We start from the raw sequence: 22,906 nt of genomic DNA on the forward strand, positions 1-22,906 counted from the left end.
ACAAGAATTACCGTTCTGTCCACTTCCATATTCCTAGATTGAAGGAAGGGGTGTGACAACTACTAAATACTACTTGCCTAATTATTTTCTAGCTTTAGTACATTATCTATATTATTCTTATGTTTTATCACAATGAAACCGTTTAACTTAAAGTTTTTTTTTATTTTCTAATTTTTAGTACATTATATGTATTATTAGTATATTTCTCTACAATAAAAACATTCCACAATTTTCTAAAATGTTTGATTTTTGCTAATTTTTTTCGGAATGTTTTCATGGTGTATTGTACTCTATTAGTCAAATCTTTTCGTTTGATACCGACAGTGAAGAGATTGCAAAAAATACATAGTCGAACATTTTGTGCCGGCGACCTTTCTGAATTTATGTTGTTCATAATGTAGTTATTTTCCAAGTCAAGTCCATTCATTTGACATACATATCCCAATTAACACTTTTTTAAACTAATATGAAATCAGCCATTTTATAGCGGCGGCCAAAATGGATTTTTAAAATCATAAAATACGCAGTTTTATAATGACTGCAGAGATAAAGGTGTGTTTCAAATTTCAGATCAATCGGTCAACAGGAAGGGGGTCAAATTTCCATTAATGTGGTACAACGCTACAGACAAACGTGTTACAAACATACAAACATACACATTACAGGGCAAGCTAAATAAAACTGTTTAATAAAAACACAGTAATTGAATAAAATGATTTGTTTTTCAGTTTTACGTCACTTTTTAATATAAAAATGAATGTCCAACTAATGCATGTGTTGAATAGATTCAGAAATTACTGATCCGATCAACTTAAAAATTCGAATATGGGGGATTTTATGTACGCCACAACTATTCCCGTAAAAGAAACAGAAGCGCTCTTTAAAGGAACGCTCGAAGCGCACATTTGCGGAAATTTTGAAGGGCGCTTCGCCACTGACCCAAAAACAAGAACAACCAATCTCAACACACAATACCTTTTCCACGTTGCCAGTTGATGAAATGGAAGCGGACGCAGCTAGCGGGGGCACACCGTTTATTTTCAAAGGGAATCCCCGGCGCAAAAATGTGACCACTCCCAAAGTTCAAGAACAAGTCCCCACGGTTATATCCTCTGTTAGCTTGCCTAAAAAATCGAGTGCAGCGGACAAACAAAACCAGGTTCCTCCTGGCTTCCGTGGGAATATTTCATCTTCGAACGACCCAGCACTCGAGGGGACATCAAAAACCCCAACTGTCCCTGTTTCGCCGTCAAGCTCAACTTTCCAATCGGGATTTATAAAGTTGTCTGACCTTTTGGATCAAATCTTCACGTGTTTTAATGTTTCCGACTCCATCAGAACCCTTGTCATCTCAATGCTTCCAGTATTAAAGACAATTTTGCAACAATTGATGCAAACATGGCCCCTCCTTGCAATGATTATCTCTCTTGATGTCTAATTCAAATAGAGAGGTCGGAGATATCACTGTTTTACAGTGGAATTGTCGTAGTCTTATCCCTAAATTGGATACATTCAAATTTTTAATTCATAACTTCAATTGTGATGTTTTTGCTCTGTCCGAAACTTGGCTTTCTTCGCGAGATGATATCTCTTTCCACGATTTTAATATTATACGCTTGGACCGTGATGATAGATACGGAGGGGTGCTTTTGGGGATCAATAAGTGCCACTCATTTTTTAGAATTGACCTTCCACCTATTGGAGGGATCGAAGCTGTTGCTTGTCATGCAAACATCAGAGGCAAAGACCTCTGTATTGTCAGCTTGTATTGGCCTCCGAGAGCTGCGGTTAGCCGCAAACAACTTGATGACATGTGCTCACTCCTTCCTGAGCCACGATTGATCTTGGGAGACTTCAACACTCACGGAACTGCCTGGGGGGAACAGTACGACGACAATCGTTCATTGTTGATATATGACCTTTGTAACAGCTTCAATATGACCGTTTTGAACACTGGGGAAACAACACGTGTACCTAAACCTCCTGCTAACCCAAGTGCTCTTGACCTCTCGCTTTGCTCGAATTCACTATCGTTAGATTTCAAGTGGAATGTAATCCAGAACCCCAACGGTAGTGATCACTTGCCAATCAAAATTTCCATCACCATTGGGTCGAATTCTTCTGAATCTATAAACATGGCATATGACCTCACAAGACACATTGACTGGAAAAAATATGCGGACGCGATTGCTCTAGCCATCAATTCCAGAGATGGTTTACCTCCATTGGAGGAGTATAACTTCCTTTCTCGTTTGATCTATGACAGCGCGGTTCGCGCTCAAACGAAACCCATCCCAGGTTCCACCATTTCCCGAAGGCCTCCCAATCTATGGTGGGATAGCCAATGTTCCAAGCTTTATGTAGAAAAATCGAATGCATTTAAAGCTTTTCGGAAACGTGGAACCCCTGAAAATTTTCAAACGTATTTAGCCCTTGAAGATCAATTTAAAAACTTAATCAAAGGAAAAAAACGTGCTTATTGGCGAAATTTCGTGGGAGGTTTGTCACGAGAAACGTCAATGAAAAAATTATGGAAAGTTGCTCGAAACATGAGAAATCGCTCTTCAACGAATGAAAGCGAAGAATATTCACATCGATGGATTTTTAATTTTGCACGGAAGATTTGTCCTGATTCCGCTCCTGTGCAAAAAATTGTTCGAGATATACCACAAGGTAGGTGCGATCTTGATTCCGAGTTTTCGATGGTAGAATTTTCTCTTGCTCTGCTCTCATGTAACAATTTTGCTCCGGGATCGGATAGAATTAAGTTCAAATTGCTGAAAAACCTCCCTGATGTGGCGAAACATCGCTTGTTGAATTTATTCAATCGGTTTCTGGAGAATAATATTGTTCCAGATGATTGGAGACAAGTACGAGTTATAGCTATTCAAAAACCCGGAAAACCCGCGTCCGACTTCAATTCGTACCGCCCAATAGCAATGCTGTCTTGTATACGGAAATTGTTGGAGAAAATGATCTTGTTTCGCCTTGATCGATGGGTTGAAACGAATGGCCTGCTCTCAGATACACAATATGGGTTCCGCAGGGGCAAGGGAACGAATGATTGTCTTGCGTTGCTTTCTTCAGAAATTCAAATGGCTTACGCCGAAAAAAAACAAATGGCTTCAGTATTCTTAGACATAAAGGGGGCCTTCGATTCTGTTTCAATAGAGGTTTTGTCGGACAAATTACACTCTCGGGGTCTGCCACCTCTATTGAATAATATGTTATATAACTTGCTTTGTGAGAAACATTTGAACTTTTCTCACGGAGATTCGGCAGTAAGTCGGGTCTCTTACATGGGCCTCCCCCAGGGCTCATGTTTAAGCCTCCTTTTGTACAACTTCTATGTAAGCGACATCGACAATTGCCTTACACAAAATTGCAACCTAAGACAACTTGCAGATGATGGAGTGGTGTCTGTCGTAGGATCAAACGAATCCGACCTGCAAGGACCCTTACAAGATACTTTGAACAATTTTTCAACCTGGGCCATTGGGCTAGGGATCGAATTCTCCACGGAGAAAACAGAGATGGTGGTTTTTTCTAGGAAGCATAGACCAGCAAAACCAAAGCTTCAACTTTTGGGTAAACCGATCACTCATGCTATGTCATTCAAGTATCTTGGGGTCTGGTTCGACTCCAAATGTACTTAGGGGGCCCATATTAGGTATCTGAGTAAAAAATGCCAACAAAGAATAAACTTTCTCCGTACAATTACCGGCACCTGGTGGGGAGCCCATCCAGAAGATCTTATAATGTTGTATCGAACAACTATTCTCTCAGTGATGGAGTATGGCAGTTTCTGTTTTCAATCAGCTGCCAAAACACACCTCATTAAACTCGAGCGAATTCAGTATCTTTGTCTCCGTATTGCGTTGGGATGTATGCCCTCAACGCATACCATGAGTCTCGAGGTTTTGGCAGGCCTACTCCCACTAAAAGATCGCTTCAAATTATTATCTCTTCGGTTCTTCATCCGGTGTAAGGTCATGAACCCATTGGTGATCGGAAATTTTGAGCAGCTGATCGAGCTAAATTTTCACTCCGGATTCATGAGTTCATATCATGAATTCATCTCCATGCAGGTTGATCCTTCTTCGTATATTCCCAACCGTGTTTGTTTCCCTGACTACATCAATTCCTCTGTGCATTTTGATCTGTCCATGAAGCAAGATATCCATGGATATTCAGATTACCAACGATCGAGGATCGCTCCAACGATCTTCGATGAAAAGTATGGGGGTATCAATTGTGATAATATGTACTTTACTGATGGGTCCACTATAAACGAGTCCACAGGATTTGGAGTGTTCAACGAATTTTTTAGCACCTCACACAGTCTTCAGAATCCTTGCTCAGTGTATATTGCTGAATTGGCAGCAATTCTTTGGGCGCTGGACAGCATCGCCTCACGACCTGTTGAACACTATTACATTGTAACGGATAGTCTTAGCTCTGTCGAAGCTATCCGTTCAGTGAGGCCGGAAAAGCACTCGCCGTACTTCCTTGAGAGAATACGAGAAATTTTGAGTGCTTTATCCAGACGCTGTTATGTCATTACCTTTATCTGGTTCCCTTCACATTGCTCCATTCCGGGTAATGAGAGGGCTGACTCATTAGCAAAGGTAGGTGCAATTGAAGGCGATATTTATCAGCGTCAAATCGCTTTCAATGAATTTTATTCTTTAGTCCGCAAAAATACCATCGCTAACTGGCAACGCAAGTGGAATGAAGATGAATTGGGCCGGTGGTTTCACTCGATTATCCCTAAGGTTAGCCTCAAACCGTGGTTCAAAAGTCTAGACTTGAGTCGGGACTTTATTCGCACCTTCTCCCGACTCATGTCCAATCACTGTTCGTTAGATGCACTACTCTTCCGTTTCAATCTTGCCAGCAGCAATCTCTGCGTTTGTGGCCAAGGTTATCACGACATCGAGCACATTGTTTGGTCGTGCGAGGTGTATCTGGTCGCCAGATCGAATTTAAAAAACTCCCTTCGGGCCCGAGGAAGACAGCTCACCGGCACAGAGATGTGTTGGCTCGGTTAGACCTTGATTACATGTCCCATATATATGTTTTCCTTAAAGCTATAGATCTTCGTGTGTGATTGCCCCTAAATCCTTATACCCTCCTTTCCTTCCTTTGCGGGTAATTCGTCCCCTTGCTATAAATAGTAGAATAAGTTGAAATGTAAATACACTATAGATATACGAATAGATTTATAAATTGAGTGTTCATCAACATTGTTACAATTTCCTTATATCCCATCTTTCTCCTAAAAATATGTCACCCTCCTAAACTCGAGTACACCGCGAGTAATCGGTTTTCCACCTTACTAACCATAGATGTAAGAAAATTGTATATATATATAGTTTTAAAATTATATTTAAGAATTCGGCTCCTTTAAACTTAAGTAACTGAGCCTGTAAAAATAAACGAATTAAAAAAAGACGGGTGGGTAATGTCGGGGACATAACCGGAGTGACGTAGGACTATACAAAGGGGACCCCTCTATATATACATTAAATATATTGTTTATATATATTTTAAATATATTGTTTTATTTTCTTCTCCTAGCTGCTCTGTTCTTGATGCGGGTTTTCTGATTGTCGTGAGCAGCTTTGCAAGCCAACTCGAGCACTCCGACGGCCGAAACTCTATAATCCCTGTTAGGTATACTGGTGCTCCGGCACCAATCCGTTCGGCCTAGTTACCCTTGCGGAGCAATCAGTGAATGCGACCAACAGGGAACTGCACACTTGCACGGTTCGAGTGGGACTTTGCCTTTCCCTTAACTTGTCCTCCTTTGTTACGTCCACGATGCCGATGCCGTACAACCACACGGGTTTACGGTTTGAAAGAAAATAAGATATTTTTTGGGGTCCGCGTGTTTTATACTCTAGCGGTACACACTCACAGGATAGAGACAAATCGGCAGACTCAGCCAGAGGGGCGAGTCCAACGAGACGAACGAATGAGCGTTAAAAGGGAGCGATGGCAAAAAAATACATTCATTACGATTTGTTCGCTCGTTGGATTCACATGCAGGCTAAAAAGGGTCCTTTTCAGGATCACAAAATTATCTTCAATCTAAAGAGTTTATTGTTTTGTTATTACTCGATATCCCCATCTTGTTCGGCTAAACCTTTCTGTTTAGCGATTGCATTTGCCACTCGCCACAGCTTTCACAGTTGGAAAATTTCTTCCCATCCAGCTTTGTGACATGTTGTACAGTAAATTACATTCAATGCGACGTGCCGAAGCGCCACTCAGTGTCGCATTGGAGGCGATTTTAACCTGTAATTGAACATTTGCGATAACAGTGGTACAGTGTCGACTTTCAATTTGGGGTCATAATTTGGATCTCTATGTTTACAAAAATGTCCAACTAAATAAGTCGCATTACATGTCCGTCGAATTAGCTAAATGTCGAACTAATTGTAAATTACTGTACTTTCAATCTGGAAACAATTTGAGAATTGGTGAAAATTGAATAATCTTGAAAGTCCCCAACTATCAATAAGCTCAGAACAACTGCCAAAATCACGGTGACCGGAATAAATCGCCACAGTAAACAACTGCAACAGAAACAACCGCTTAGAAAAAGTGTAGTAGGCTAGAAATATTTGGCGCGGGAAAAACATCATGTGCCTCACATTTCTATTATAAATTTATTCTCTTGTTCTCGTTTTTCGAAATTTATTCTGAGGACAATGTAATGGGGACGAAGTCCCCATTTGGCGAGGATAAGGAATCGAGGCGGCCCATGCCGCCAAGATGACGCAATCCGAGTCCACCGCCGACCCGCCGTCGGAAGCGGCGGTGTCTCGCACGCAAACCTGGGATCCACTGATTGCCCGGTTAGTTTGAAACATAGGATACGATCCTTTAGCAATGTCCGACCGAGCTCTAGCGAGCGTCGGACGGTATACGTCTGCCCGGGGCGTTACGTTTGCCTGGGGCGATACGTTTGCCCGGTTAATTCTTGTTTTGAAATACAATACCGCGCCACAATATTTATAGCCTACTACACATTTTATAAGCGGTGGTTTCTGTTGCAGTCGTTTTCTGTGGCGATTTATTCCGGGAACCCAAAATCACATACTCATCAGATCCTGGCAAACAAATTTTGAAAAAATCAATTTGTGTTTTATTATTATTTTGGATAATGTTTTAGAAAGCATTGAACTGTATTTCCTAAACTCTTTTTTTGAAGGTTTAATGGCCCTGAAAAGCGCCTTGTTTTATGGAATGATTCCAATTTAGAAAACTTTGTACTCGTGGTTTTGAAAAAAACCATTTCGAACGCCCTCGATGCCGCCTTGTTCTGGATTTGCCACCAAAGCAGTTTGTATAAAGAACAAACTTTGTTCTTCTGCTACCTGCTGCCGTTTTGCGATTGCGTTTGCCATTCGCCACTCGCTGCAACTGCCTGTTGTTGTCTTGATGTCCACCGAACTGAATGTATTCTGTTCTGAATGCGGTTTTTCTTATCGTCGCGAGCAGCTTTACCAGCCAACTCGATCACTTCGGCGGCCGAAACTATATAACGCCGGCTAGGTGGACTGGTGAACTGGTACTAACGCGCTCGGCCTAACTACCCTTGCGGGGAACTCCAGATCAACACGGTTCGAGCGGGATTTTGCCTTTCTCTTCACTTTTCCTCCTTTACCATGTCCAGAAATGGCTGCTTGGGTTGGTTTGTTGATGTGTTGTGATGCGAACCGATGTGGTGTACGGTTTGAATGAGAATGATCGTTACGGCAGCGGAGCGGGGATTTTAAGCTGACTGGCTGGCTCGAGAATTACGCATGTGTGAGACTGCGACCAATGTTTCGTTCATTTTTTTCTTTTTCCTTTCCAATCGTGCTTCATTCTATTTCGCTGCTGCTCTGGTTGCCCGTTTTTGTCGGTACGATTTGAGGAGCACAAAATGGACCAATCAAAAATGGGCACATAGTGCATTTTGACAATGCTAGATATTTCACAATTATTCAATTATTTATCTCAAGAAAAATGAAATGTTTTTCATTATAATAGATGCGTAGATATATTTCCTATCAATTGATGCAAAAACCTTTGCGATCTATTGAGAAATGCTCGAGTTATAAGCGTTCCAAATCTTGCATTTTTTCCTACTTGTTCAGTACCTAGATTTCCATTTCACCCCCTATATCTTCCGGTTAGACGTAGTCCTACGTCAAAAAAAACTATTCCCGTGCTATCGGATTAATTTGTCGCAAAAAGAGAGCGGTTCTTCCATATGATTAAATTGGTGTTTCTATGATATTAGAGACGAATGAACTGCAAAATTTAAGCGTCTTGAAAACAAAGAGTAGTAGAAGGGGAGGTGGGGGTAAAACGGATATGTTAAAAAGAACTTCAATTATGCTTCGCTGCCGTTTTGCGATTGCGTTTGCCACTCGCTGAAACTAGTTGTTGCCACCGAACCGAATGTGCTCTGTTCTGTAGGCGGGTTTTCTTATTGTCGTGAGCAGCTTTGCAAGCCAACTCGAGCACTCACGGCCGAATTTCTATAACCGCTATTAGGTATATTGTGATGTGAAACGATGCCATACAACCACACTGATTTACGGTTTGAAAAAGAATGATATATTTTTCAGCGGATCCGCGCGTTTTGTACTTTAGCGGTACACGCTCACAGGATAGAGACAAATCGGCAGACTCAGCCAAAGGAGCGAGTCCAACGAGACGAACGAATGAGCGTTAAAAGGCAGCGATGGCAAAAAAATACATTCATTACGTTTTGTTCGCTCGTTGGATTCACATGCAGGCTAAAAAGGGTCCTTTTCAGGATTACAAAATTATCTTTAATCTAAAGAGTTTATTGTTCTGTTATCACTCGATATCCCCATCTTGTTCGGCTAAACCTTCCTGTTTAGCGATTGCGTTTACCACTCGCCACAGATTTCACAGTTGGAAAATTTCTTCCCATCCAGCTTGTGACATGTTGTACAGTAAATTACATTTAATGCGACGTGCCGAAGCACCGCTTAGTGTCGCATTGGAGGCGATTTTAACCTGTAATTGAACATTTGCGATGACAGTGGTACAGTGTCGACTTTCAATGAGGGGTCATAATTTGGCGAACTCTATGTTTACAAAAATGTCCAACTGAATATGTCGCATTACATGACCGTCCAATTAGCTAAATGTCGAACTAAATGTAAATTACTGTACTTTCAATCTGGAAACAATTTAAGAGTTGGTAAAAATTGAATAATCGGGAAAGTCCTAAACCATCAATAAGCTCAGAACAACTGCCAAATTCTCATACTGATCATATCCTGGAAAACAGGATTATGAAAAAATCAATTTGTGTTTTATTATTATTTTGGATAATGTTTTAGAAAGCATTGAACTGTATTTCGTAAACTCGTTTTTGAAAGGTTTAATGGCCCTGATAAGCGCCGTGTTTTATGGAATTGTTCCAATTTAGAAAACTTAGTACTCGTGGTTTTGAAAAAAAAACCATTTCGAACGCCCTCGATGCCGCCTTGTCCTGGGTTTGCCACCAAAGCAGTTTGTATAAAGAACAAACTTTTTTCTTCTGCTACCTGCTCCCGTTTTGCGTCTGCCTGTTGTTGTCTTGATGTCCACCGAACCAAAGCGCGAGCAGTTTTGCCAGCCAACTCGATCACTTCGGCAGCCGAAACTATATAACGGCGGCTAGGTGGACTGGTGCACTGGTAATAACGCGCTCGGCCTAGCTACCCTTGCGGAGCAGTTGGCGAATACACCTACGGGAAACTGCAGTCCAACACGGTTCGAGCGGGATTTTGCCTTTCCCTTCACTTTTCTTCCTTTGCCATGTCCAGACATGGCTGCTTGTGTTAGTTTGTTGATGTGATGTGATGCGAAACGATGTGGTGTACGGTTTGGATGAGAATGATCGTCTGACTCGCTCGAGAATTACGCATGCGTGAGACTGCGACCAATGTTTCGTTCATTTTTTCTTTTTCCTTTCCAATCGTGCTTCATTATATTTCGCTGCTACTGTGGTTGCCCGTTTTGGTCGGTACGATTTGAGGAGCACAAAATGGACCAATCAAAAATGGGCACATAGTGCATTTTGACAATGCTTGATATTGCACAATTATTCAATTGGTTATCTAAAGAAAAATTAAATGTTAATCGTTATGATAGATGCGTAGATATATTTCCTATCAATTGATGCAAACACCTTTGCGATCTACGATTTGAGGAGCACAAAATGGACCAATCAAAAATGGGCACATAGTGCATTTGGACAATGCTTGATATTTCACAATTATTCAATTGGTTATCTAAAGAAAAATTAAATGTTATTAGTTATGATAGATGCGTAGATATATTTCCTATCAATTGATGCAAACACCTTTGCGATCTATTGAGAAATGCTCGAGTTATAAGCGTTCCAAATCTTGCATTCTTTCCTACTTGTTCAGTGCCTAGATCTCATAACAGCTCTATACTCCTGTGGGTCATTAACATTGAGCTCTTTAAATATTGTTTGTGATGCCCCTAGATGCTTCTTGTTCATCCAGCGTCTGATCCATGTTTTCCGATTTTTCTTTTTACGTACATCGGCACACATTTCCAAAAGCTCCTCACAAATGACCGTGGAAACAGAACGCACTGCTTTTTGAAAAGCTGCTAATCTTTGTATTTCTACCATCTGTTAAAACGAATGAAATATATGATTTTAGTAAATTTCATTTCTAAAATTTATTTTAAAAATTTGTTTACATCTCTCGAGATATCCATCTCAAAATGACACTTCAAAACCCAAATCAATAATGATGAATATACTATATCGACATCTGGTGCCATAGTACGTGTTTATGAACTTTTTATGAGTTCAGAAGGTCCGAAGGTAATTTTAAATTACTAAACTTTGAATGAAAGGTTTTACTTCGCGATATTTAATTACCTAATGAACTTTATTTTGACCCTATTTCAACATATTTTGTAGAATTTTTGCGATATCTCCACCAAAACTTATCATTGCAATAAAAAAATTATCTTCAAATTCAATTTTGACGTAGGACTACGTCTAACCGGAAGATATAGGGGGTGAAATGGAAATCTAGGCACTGAACAAGTAGGAAAAAATGCAAGATTTGGAACGCTTATAACTCGAGCATTTCTCAATAGATCGCAAAGGTTTTTGCATCAATTGATAGGAAATATATCTACGCATCTATCATAATGAATAAAATTTCATTTTTCTTTAGATAACCAATTGAATAATTGTGAAATATCAAGCATTGTCCAAATGCACTATGTGCCCATTTTTGATTGGTCCATTTTGTGCTCCTCAAATCGTAGATCGCAAAGGTGTTTGCATCAATTGATAGGAAATATATCTACGCATCTATCATAACGATTAACATTTAATTTTTCTTTAGATAACCAATTGAATAATTGTGAAATATCAAGCATTGTCCAAATGCACTATGTGCCCATTTTTGATTGGTCCATTCTGTGCTCCTCAAATCGTACCGACCAAAACGGGCAACCAGAGCAGCAGCGAAATAGAATGAAGCACGATTGGAAAGGAAAAAGAAAAAAATGAACGAAACATTGGTCGCAGTCTCACACATGCGTAATTCTCGAGCCAGCCAGTCAGCTTAAAAATCCCCGCTCCGCTGCCGTACCGATCATTCTCATTCAAACCGTACACCACATCGGTTCGCATCACAACACATCAACAAACCAACCCAAGCAGCCATGTCTGGACATGGTAAAGGAGGAAAAGTGAAGGGAAAGGCAAAATCCCGCTCGAACCGTGTTGATCTGGAGTTCCCCGCAAGGGTAGCTAGGCCGAGCGCGATAGTACCAGAGCACCAGTCCACCTAGCCGGCGTTATATAGTTTCGGCCCCCGAAGTGATCGAGTTAGCTGGCAAAGCTGCTCGCGACGATAAGAAAACCCGCATTCAGAACAGAACACATTCGGTTCGGTGGACATCAAGACAACAGGCAGTCGCAGCGAGTGGCGAGTGGCAAACGCAATCGCAAAACGGCATCAGGTAGCAGAAGAAAAAAGTTTGTTCTTTATACAAACTGCTTTGGTGGCAAATCCAGAACAAGGCGGCATCGAGGGCGTTCGGAATGGTTTTTTTCAAAACCACGAGTACTAAGTTTTCTAAATTGGAACCATTCCATAAAACAAGGCGCTTTTCAGGGCCATTAAACCTTCCAAAAAAGAGTTTAGGAAATAAAGTTCAATGCTTTCTAAAACATTATCCAAAATAATAATAAAACACAAATTGATGTTTTCATAATTTGTTTGCCAGGATCTGATGAGTATGTGAATTTGGCAGTTGTTCTGAGCTTATTGATAGTTGGGGACTTTCCTGATTATTCAATTTTCACCAATTCTTAAATTGTTTCCAGATTTAAAGTACAGTAATTTACAATTAGTTCGACATTTAGCTAATTGGACGGACATGTAATGCGACTTATTTAGTTGGACATTTTTGTAAACATAGAGATCCAAACTATGACCCCACATTGAAAGTCGACACTGTACCACTGTCATCGCAAATGTTCAATTACAGGTTAAAATTACCTCCAATCCGGCACTGAGTGGTGGTAATGCGACGTGCCATTGAATGTAATTTACTGTAAAATATGTCACAAGCTGGATGGGAAGAAATTTTCCAACTGTGAAAGCTGTGGCGAGTGACAACAAATCGCTAAACAGGAAGGTTTAGCCGAACAAGATGGGGATATCGAGTGATAACAAAACAATAAACTCTTTAGACTTTTTGTGATCCTGAAAAGGACCCTTTTTAGTCTGTATGTGAATCCAACGAGCGAACAAATCGTAATGAATGTATTTTTGTTGTTTGTTTGTTTCTTTGTTTTTAAGAGGCTTTAAACTTTGCAGTTCATTCGCCTCTAGCCCAGTGAAGAGCCACAATAAAACCAGCCCAGAGGGGACTGGCGAAAGGGAAACCAACAAAATCACTCATCAGACCTGTCCGCTCGACTCTCGGTTAAAGAAGAAGGTAGGAAGGGATCCTATGCTTCATAAGATATTTAATATATGCTGTAAAGAAAAGTAAAAATTTACTGATCCGAGGACCAAAGCAGTAACGAAGCACAAGTGACCCAGCGAAAGGCGTGTTCCAAAGCCAAAAAACAAAAAGGCCCTTCTCAGGAGGATAGGAAGGAAAGGAGTGGAAAGGATTTGGGTGGGATTAGTGGATTGGGAGGGGGTGGGAGTGGTATGGGAAGAAAAGAGGGGAGGAGTAGGTGTGGGGTGGGGTGAAATGAAATGAAATACAGTTTGAATAGATAATAAAATATAGTGGTTTTGAATTTAATGGTATATAGTATAGCTGAAAAATGGAGAGGTTTATTTAATGAATTTATCCTCCTTGGTGAGTGTGGCTGTAGGAATAGGAAGTTGATTAAAGTATAATGTAATGGATAGAAGATAGATGTGGGTATGAAAGTATATATTATATTATTTGTTATTTATTATTATTGAATGCATGTATACACATGTATGAATACCTTCCTTCCGACCCGTACATACATGTGTATACACACATAAACACGCATACATGACTGTGAAGTGGCGAACTTTAATAAGCAATTTCCAAGGTATTTAGTATTTCGGTTTAGATTTTACCAAAGAAGTCGGTTTCTTTCAGAAACGCAATTAAATTGGTTTCTTGGGTCTCGTCTCTACTGAGGATATCTCGGAGACTCTGACCTATGTTGTGTCGGACTCGAGCATCTTTGGTATGTTGACATTCAAGTAAAAGATGGCTAACGGAAACCGGAGCTTCGTTGCAAGCACATTGGGGTTTTTCGGCTCTGCAGAACAAGTGTGAGTGGGTGAAGTTAGTGTGCCCAATTCGAAGACGGGTAAGGACTTGCCTTTCCTTACTATTGAGACGGTCCTCCCAAGGAAGAGTGGAATTTTTAATTTGAAGAAGATGGGTGGGACGGCTGTTTATCCAACCTATGTCCCAGCTTTCACGGACTTGCTGTTTTACCCAGCGGACAATGTCAGATGGAGGACAGGGCATGTCTGGGGGTTCTATTTTGCTGCCCTTGCCGGCCAGTATGTCGGCGGCTGTGTTTCCACGGATTCCTGAGTGACCAGGAACCCAGCAGAAGGCGATGTTTTTATTTGAAGCAGCCTCTTCTGTTTGCTTAATCCATGGGTGTTTGCTGTTTCCACTCAGAAGATCGTGGAGACAGCTAGCTGAGTCTGAGAATATTGTGGTAGGAAGAAACTCATGGGTGCATTCTTGGGTAGCTATTAAAAGGGCGAAAGCTTCCGCACTGAAGATGGAGTATTGCGGTGGAAGAGAAAAGCTACCAGTGTATCTACTCTCAAAGATTCCACATCCAACTCCATCGGCACTGACTGAACCATCTGTGTATACCTGGTGGTTGATTTGAAAATTGGATGCAACGAGGTTATTGAAGCAGGCTTTGACTTTTGGAGAAGGGTCTCCCGCCCGAACTGCCTTGAGAAGTTCAAGGTTAATGTTCGGCGGTTTGACGTTCCAATTTCTTCCCGTCGCAGATGAACGTTCACATATATCGGGAAGATCTTTGTTCGTGAGATTTTTGAACCATGTTTTAGCTCTATGTATTAATGGGACATTGTGGTCGCTTTCGGGGAGTGACAAGTGACGGATGGCTTTATTCGTGATGGCTTTTGTTACCAGGTGGGTGAAGGGAAGTTGCCCACTTTCTGCCATTACAGCAAGAGTAGGACTGGTGGGAAAAGCGCCAATTGCGAGCCGAATTGCTTTATTGTAAATTGGTTGAATGGTGTTTAACACCCTGTCCCCTCCACGGCTGAAGGTGCCTATTCCGTAAAGGATTTGTGGGACCAACCAAACATTTACAACATTTAGCAACGTCTTTCTATGACCAGAGGCTAGGTTGCCTGCGATAGACTTGATGATGTTCAATTTCTTTCTGGTGGCTATTTTGGTCTTTTGGGAATGTGATAGGAAGTTGAGTTTCTTGTCGAAAGTAACCCCTAGTATTTTCAATGTCCTCATTGTAGGGATCGGGATTTTGTTGAGCTGAAGATAGGTTCTCCTTCTGAGAGCTTTTCCGATATGTATGTGTTTGGATTTCTCCGGGGAAATTTTAAAACCTGTTTTTAGAGCCCAGTTTTGGATGGAGTCTAAGGTTTTTTGAAGCCTCTTTCTCTGAATTAAGCCGAAGCAGCTCGTAGAGATAAGAGTGATGTCATCTGCATAGACTATGATCTTTATATGGTCCGGGATAATCTCGAATAGAGATTGCATGGCAATGTTGAAGAGGGTTGGTGAAAGTGCTGAGCCTTGTGGGAAGCCGTTTTCTGGGATTTTTAGAGAAGATTGGTGGTTGTTAATAACGGTTTTGAAAGACCGGTTTTCTAGAAAACTTTTAACGAAGAGACCTAACCTCCCACGAATCCCCCAGTCGAAAAGGCTTTTCAGCACTGGGTACCTCCATGCCCGATCGAAGGCCTTGGATAAATCCAGGGAAATAATATCAATGTGGTGTAATTTTTCAGTTGCGTCGTCTAGGATTTTTTCGATTGCTACAAGGCAATCTTCTGTACCTTTTCCCGCACGGAAGGCGAATTGTCTGGGATCAATCAGCTTATTTGACTCTAGAAAAGTCGTCAAGCGTCGATTGATCATTTTTTCCAAGACTTTCCCAACACAACTTAGGAGAGTGATGGGGCGGAAATTGTCAAGAAGATGATTGTTCATGTCTGGTTTCGGGATACAGATCATTAAACCCTCTTTCCAGCAACTGGGGAGGGTTCCACTGTCCCAGACTTTGTTGAGGAGCTTCAGAAGTGCTTTTTTCCCGAGATGGGGTAGATTCTTAAGCATAGGGTAGCTGATGTCATCAGGTCCTGTGGATCCTTGTTTGACTTTGTTCAGTACCCAATCGAGCTCTTTGAGGGAGAGGTTTTTGTTGAAGTCAAATTCCACATCGGTATGAAAATCGATGGGAATTCTTTCGCATTCCGTTTTGTGGGTTAGAAAGGTTTGGTCGTAGTTTTGATTGGAGGAGGCGGAAGCAAAGAAATCTCCAAACGCCTCGGCGATGATTTTCCGGTCATTGGTGTATTGACCGTTAATTAGGAGATTATATTCTTTGCTTCTTTTCTTTCCATGAAGCCTGCCAATCTTACTCCATAAATCCTTTGTTGACGCGTTGGGATTAATTTCGCTGACGAATTTAACCCAACTGTTGTGCTTGGCTGTGTTGATAGCAGTCTTAGCTTCTTTGCGAGCCCTTTGGAACTCTGCAAGCAGAGTGGGTCTCAGTGGGCTGTCCGGATGGGCCTTTCTTAATTTGCGTAGGGCCTTACGTCGACCTTTGATCGCTGCCTTCAGCTCAGGCGACCACCATGGGACACATTTCCTGCCAGGGATGCCACTGGTTCTGGGGATGTGCACCATTGCAACTTCTAGGACAACTTTGGAGAATTCCTTGGCTGTCCAATCTCGTTTAGCGGAGAGGCGGTTTTCAATGTCAAACTGATAGCCAGCCCAGTCAGCGTATTCAAATTTCCATCTTGGCCTTGTTGAAAACTCTGGAGAAGTTTGGCCGAAGGAAGTGAAGATTGGAAAATGATCGCTTCCGCAAGTATCATCGTGGATGTTCCAAGAAAGTTTTGAAGATAGTTTGTCTGATACTATAGTGAGATCGATGGCTGAAGTAGTACCAGAATAATGGATTCTGGTGTGTTGGCCGTTGTTAAGAAGGAGAAGAGAATGGTCGGATATGAAATCCTCAATGATGGATCCTTTTCGATCGAGGTATGCACCTCCCCAGGCGTATGAGTGGGCGTTGAAATCACCCATAAGCATGATTGGGGCGGGAAGTTGGGCGAACAGATGGTCCAGTTGGCCGCGTAGAGTGTTCGGATCGGAATCATTAGTGATGTAGATGCTAACGACGGTGATTGGAAAGGGGTGTTTAATGCGCACTACCACTGCCTGAAGATCAGTGGTAATGGGAAGAAGATCATGTGGAGTGCCATCTTTGATTGCGATTGCAACTCCGTTTTTTGAGGGGTTGGGACCCTCTTTGAAGTATGTGATGAACTTTGGAATGAAATTTTTATCGAAGTTGTTTGGTGTCATAGTTTCCTGAAGGGCTATGACTGTAGGATTGGAGCTCGAAATAAGCATTTTCAATTCTAAAATATTTTGTCGGATACTTCTGATATTCCATTGTACCCCGAATTTCTGTATTGGAGTGAATGTGTTAGAGTGATTTAACTCTAATTCCTAAGTCTTAGTTGTGTTGTGTTTGGACTATCCAAAGAGGATTAGTTCGATTGTCCTTTACCCTTGGAAAGAGAAGCTTTCTTCGGGGTGTTGTTGTTCTTGTTTGGTGTGGAGGTCTTTGGGGTGTTTGTTGTGTGTGTGTTGTTGTTTTTTGATGTATGTACGTTGTTGTTTTTTGTTTGATGTGCGTTGTTGTTGTTGTTGCTGTTTTTTGTTATGGTTGTGTTGTTGTTATTCGTTGGTGTTGTGGTTCTTGGTTCATTTTTTGTTCTTTTTCTTTCTTTATTGATTTGGGTTTCATCTTCAGATTTTTGTTCTGATTCTGAAGATGATTCTTTATTTATTTTCCTTTTGTTTTTTTTCGGGGCTTCGGATGTATCCATTGAAATTACCGATTCGCTATCTGATTCGGTTGTCGAACTTTCGGTAGACGATTCGGTCATGGTTGTGTCCATAACTGAGGGAGTGCTTTCGCGACTAGAAGCGGCCGAAGCGGCCGAGGCGCAGCTGCATTTGCACTTGCAGCCGGCCATTGGTGCCCGAATTTTGTTAATTCTATCTTGTAAAACGCTTGAAAAGGTTGGACCATTGTTTTGGGTGAGTAGATTCTTGGCTTCTCTGTAAGAGATTCCTCGATCTATTCTTGTCCTAGTTATTTCATTTTCTTCAAGCCATTTAGGACACTTCCTACTAGAAGAGGAGTGGTTTCCTTGGCAATTGATGCAAAGTGCTGGAGAGTTGCACATCTTAGAATCGAAGTCTTTGGGATGTTCTTTGCTGCAGTTTCTGCATAGCGGGTCCTCGCGCTTGCATCTTTTGCTGGTGTGCCCAAAATTAAAACATTTGAAGCACTGCATGGGGTTCGGATAGTAGTTCCGAGTCCCAGCGCGAATGAAGCCAAAATATATGAATTCGGGAACAACGGTTCCGCGAATTGTGAGGATTAGTGTTGGTGTAGGAATAATGGATTCTCCGTCTTTTCTGGTTATGCGCTTAACGTCGATCACTTTCTGATCGGAAAGCTCTTTCGCTAGTTCTTCGTTTTTAAAATCGATTACATCTCTACATGTTACAACGCATTTGCGTTGGTTCAAAGTTGGGTGGAAGATCACCTCTACAGGGGTGTTGTCTATTAGTTTAGTAATAGAAAGCAACTTACCGACAACATCCTCGTCCCTAGTTGTCAAGATGTATTGCAGTTTCTTCTTTTCATCGCGCTGTGGTTTTGCGCTGTTGAAATCTTTTGCAACTGCATTGATGGTTTTGCTCACGGTGAAGGGGTTCGTTGGAAGCACCTTATCTCCTGTCGCTCTGAGAAGCAGTATTTGAAGGTTGCCATTTGAGGGGTCCGCCCATAGTGGAGCGGTGGCTTCGGTAGGCCTGCCCTCGTAGAAGTTTGTAGCCCGGCCTCCCGGAGGCCCGGAGCTACTAGAAGCCATGCTTCTGCTTGACTATATCACTGATATAGTCAGCAGAAAAAAGTGTGATACTCACAAAAAAAAATTCCTTACTGAGGGATCTTCACTAGTGGGATATGTACCCGAAAGTTCACTTTGTTCCGGTAAAGCACTTTAAAACCACCAATTGACGCGAATCACTATAAAAAATCACTTGTTGTGATAATTGTTTCAGCCACTTCACTGTCTGTATGCGTGTTTAGATTCTTTTTAAATATATTTTTTATTTTAGCAACACTACAGTAGAACTGCCAACACTGCCAGAAAAAGGGGCGTGGCGTCTATGACGCCGAAAAGCGCGCGCTTTTCCGGTTTGCCGGCAAGCGCCCGCTCTCCACAGTCGACGCGAGCTGTTGCTTTCTTCAACTCTTCTTCTGCTGCCACTTAAAAAATAATTAAAATTAACTCCTTCGGAATCGCCAGGGGGAGACGTCCTAGTCCGCTGTCCAAAACGCCAAACTGCCGAGCTGAAAGAAAAATCGACCTTCTCGGTCGGAGGTTAAAATCAGTATGATGTATTTTTTTTGCCATCGCTCCCTTTTAACGCTCATTCGTTCGTCTCGTTGGACCCGCCCCTTTGGCTGAGTCTGCCGATTTGTCTCTATCCTGTGAGTGTGTACCGCTAGAGTATAAAACACGCGGACCCCAAAAAAATATCTTATTTTCTTTCAAAACGTAAACCCGTGTGGTTGTACGGCATCGGCATCGTGTACTCAACAAAGGAGGAAAAGAGAAGGGAAAGGCAAAATCCCGCTCGAACCGTGGTGGTCTGCAATTTCCCGTAGGTGTATCCGCCAATTGCACCGGAAAAGGTTGCTAGGTCGAGTGCGTTAGTACCTGTGTACCAGTCCACCTAGCCGGCGTTATATAGTTTCGGCCCCCGAAGTGATCGAGTTAGCAGGCAAAGCTGCTCGCGACGATAAGAAAACCCGCATTCAGAACAGACCATATTCGGTTCGGTGGACATCAAGACAACAGGCAGTTGCAGCGAGTGGCGAGTGGCAAACGCAATCGCAAAACGGCATCAGGTAGCAGAAGAAAAAAGTTTGTTCTTTATACAAACTGCTTTGATGGTAAATCCAGAACAAGGCGACATCGAGGGCGTTCGGAATGGTTTTTTTCAAAACCACGAGTACTAAGTTTTCTAAATTGGAACCATTCCATAAAACAAGGCGCTTTTCAGGGCCATTAAACCTTCCAAAAAAGAGTTTAGGAAATACAGTTTAATGCTTTCTAAAACATTATCCAAAATAATAATAAAACACAAATTGATTTTTTCATAATTTGTTTGCCAGGATCTGGTGAGTATGTGAATTTGGCAGTTGTTCTGAGCTTATTGATAGTTGGGGACTTTCCTGATTATTCAATTTTCACCAATTCTTAAATTGTTTCCAGATTGAAAGTACAGTAATTTACAATTAGTTCGACATTTAGCTAATTGGACGGACATGTAATGCGACTTATTTAGTTGGACATTTTTGTAAACATAGAGATCCAAATTATGACCCCACATTGAAAGTCGACACTGTACCACTGTCATCGCAAATGTTCAATTACAGGTTGAAATTACCTCCAATCCGGCACTGAGTGGTGGTAATGCGACGTGCCATTGAATGTAATTTACTGTAAAATATGTCACAAGCTGGTTGGGAAGAAATTTTCCAACTGTGAAAGCTGTGGCGAGTGACAACAAATCGCTAAACAGGAAGGTTTAGCCGAACAAGATGGGGATATCGAGTGATAACAAAACAATAAACTCTTTAGACTTTTTGTGATCCTGAAAAGGACCCTTTTTAGTCTGTATGTGAATCCAACGAGCGAACAAATCGTAATGAATGTATTTTTTGCCATCGCTCCCTTTTAACGCTCATTCGTTCGTCTCGTTGGACCCGCCCCTTTGGCTGAGTCTGCCGATTTGTCTCTATCCTGTGAGTGTGTACCGCTAGAGTATAAAACACGCGGACCCCAAAAAAATATCTTATTTTCTTTCAAACCGTAAACCCGTGTGGTTGTACGGCATCGGCATCGTGTACTCAACAAAGGAGGAAAAGAGAAGGGAAAGGCAAAATCCCGCTCGAACCGTGGTGGTCTGCAATTTCCCGTAGGTGTATCCGCCAATTGCACCGGAAAAGGTTGCTAGGTCGAGTGCGTTAGTACCTGTGTACCAGTCCACCTAGCCGGCGTTATATAGTTTCGGCCCCCGAAGTGATCGAGTTAGCAGGCAAAGCTGCTTGCGACGATAAGAAAACCCGCATTCAGAACAGACCATATTCGGTTCGGTGGACATCAAGACAACAGGCAGTTGCAGCGAGTGGCGAGTGGCAAACGCAATCGCAAAACGGCATCAGGTAGCAGAAGAAAAAAGTTTGTTCTTTATACAAACTGCTTTGGTGGTAAATCCAGAACAAGGCGGCATCGAGGGCGTTCGGAATGGTTTTTTTCAAAACCACGAGTACTAAGTTTTCTAAATTGGAACCATTCCATAAAACAAGGCGCTTTTCAGGGCCATTAAACCTTCCAAAAAAGAGTTTAGGAAATACAGTTCAATGCTTTCTAAAACATTATCCAAAATAATAATAAAACACAAATTGATTTTTTCATAATTTGTTTGCCAGGATCTGGTGAGTATGTGAATTTGGCAGTTGTTCTGAGCTTATTGATAGTTGGGGACTTTCCTGATTATTCAATTTTCACCAATTCTTAAATTGTTTCCAGATTGAAAGTACAGTAATTTACAATTAGTTCGACATTTAGCTAATTGGACGGACATGTAATGCGACTTATTTAGTTGGACATTTTTGTAAACATAGAGATCCAAATTATGACCCCACATTGAAAGTCGACACTGTACCACTGTCATCGCAAATGTTCAATTACAGGTTGAAATTACCTCCAATCCGGCACTGAGTGGTGGTAATGCGACGTGCCATTGAATATAATTTACTGTAAAATATGTCACAAGCTGGATGGGAAGAAATTTTCCAACTGTGAAAGCTGTGGCGAGTGACAACAAATCGCTAAACAGGAAGGTTTAGCCGAACAAGATGGGGATATCGAGTGATAACAAAACAATAAACTCTTTAGACTTTTTGTGATCCTGAAAAGGACCCTTTTTAGTCTGTATGTGAATCCAACGAGCGAACAAATCGTAATGAATGTATTTTTTTGCCATCGCTCCCTTTTAACGCTCATTCGTTCGTCTCGTTGGACCCGCCCCTTTGGCTGAGTCTGCCGATTTGTCTCTATCCTGTGAGTGTGTACCGCTAGAGTATAAAACACGCGGACCCCAAAAAAATATCTTATTTTCTTTCAAACCGTAAACCCGTGTGGTTGTACGGCATCGGCATCGTGTACTCAACAAAGGAGGAAAAGAGAAGGGAAAGGCAAAATCCCGCTCGAACCGTGGTGGTCTGCAATTTCCCGTAGGTGTATCCGCCAATTGCACCGGAAAAGGTTGCTAGGTCGAGTGCGTTAGTACCTGTGTACCAGTCCACCTAGCCGGCGTTATATAGTTTCGGCCCCCGAAGTGATCGAATTAGCAGGCAAAGCTGCTCGCGACGATAAGAAAACCCGCATTCAGAACAGAACACATTCGGTTCGGTGGACATCAAGACAACAGGCAGTTGCAGCGAGTGGCGAGTGGCAAACGCAATCGCAAAACGGCATCAGGTAGCAGAAGAAAAAAGTTTGTTCTTCATACAAACTGCTTTGGTGGCAAATCCAGAACAAGGCGGCATCGAGGGCGTTCGGAATGGTTTTTTTCAAAACCACGAGTACTAAGTTTTCTAAATTGGAACCATTCCATAAAACAAGGCGCTTTTCAGGGCCATTAAACCTTCCAAAAAGAGTTTAGGAAATACAGTTCAATGCTTTCTAAAACATTATCCAAAATAATAATAAAACACAAATTGATTTTTTCATAATTTGTTTGCCAGGATCTGGTGAGTATGTGAATTTGGCAGTTGTTCTGAGCTTATTGATAGTTGGGGACTATCCTGATTTTTCAATTTTCACCAATTCTTAAATTGTTTCCAGATTGAAAGTACAGTAATTTACAATTAGTTCGACATTTAGCTAATTGGACGGACATGTAATGCGACTTATTTAGTTGGACATTTTTGTAAACATAGAGATCCAAATTATGACCCCACATTGAAAGTCGA

At 41.6% G+C, this 22,906-nt stretch overlaps 2 protein-coding genes across 5 annotated transcripts in view; both read right to left on the reverse strand.

Annotated features, from left to right (window-relative positions):
• LOC129769260 (uncharacterized) overlaps window positions 1-22,906 on the reverse strand; it is an 85,855-nt gene that overhangs the window by 1,358 nt on the left and 61,591 nt on the right. The gene's annotated exons all lie outside the window — the stretch shown is intronic.
• The window catches only part of LOC129766415 (uncharacterized), a 39,466-nt gene that overhangs the window by 161 nt on the left and 16,399 nt on the right, over window positions 1-22,906 (reverse strand). The window contains exons 2-4 of the mRNA XM_055766946.1: window positions 18,446-18,597; window positions 17,679-18,400; window positions 17,348-17,402 (exon numbers count right to left, since the gene is read on the reverse strand). Coding sequence (XP_055622921.1) covers window positions 17,348-17,402; window positions 17,679-18,400; window positions 18,446-18,597 — 929 coding nt within the window. The remainder of the gene's footprint in view (window positions 1-17,347; window positions 17,403-17,678; window positions 18,401-18,445; window positions 18,598-22,906) is intronic.

The sequence above is a fragment of the Toxorhynchites rutilus genome, chromosome 2 (genome assembly GCF_029784135.1).
Source record: "Toxorhynchites rutilus septentrionalis strain SRP chromosome 2, ASM2978413v1, whole genome shotgun sequence".
NCBI classification, from domain to species: domain Eukaryota; kingdom Metazoa; phylum Arthropoda; class Insecta; order Diptera; family Culicidae; genus Toxorhynchites; species Toxorhynchites rutilus.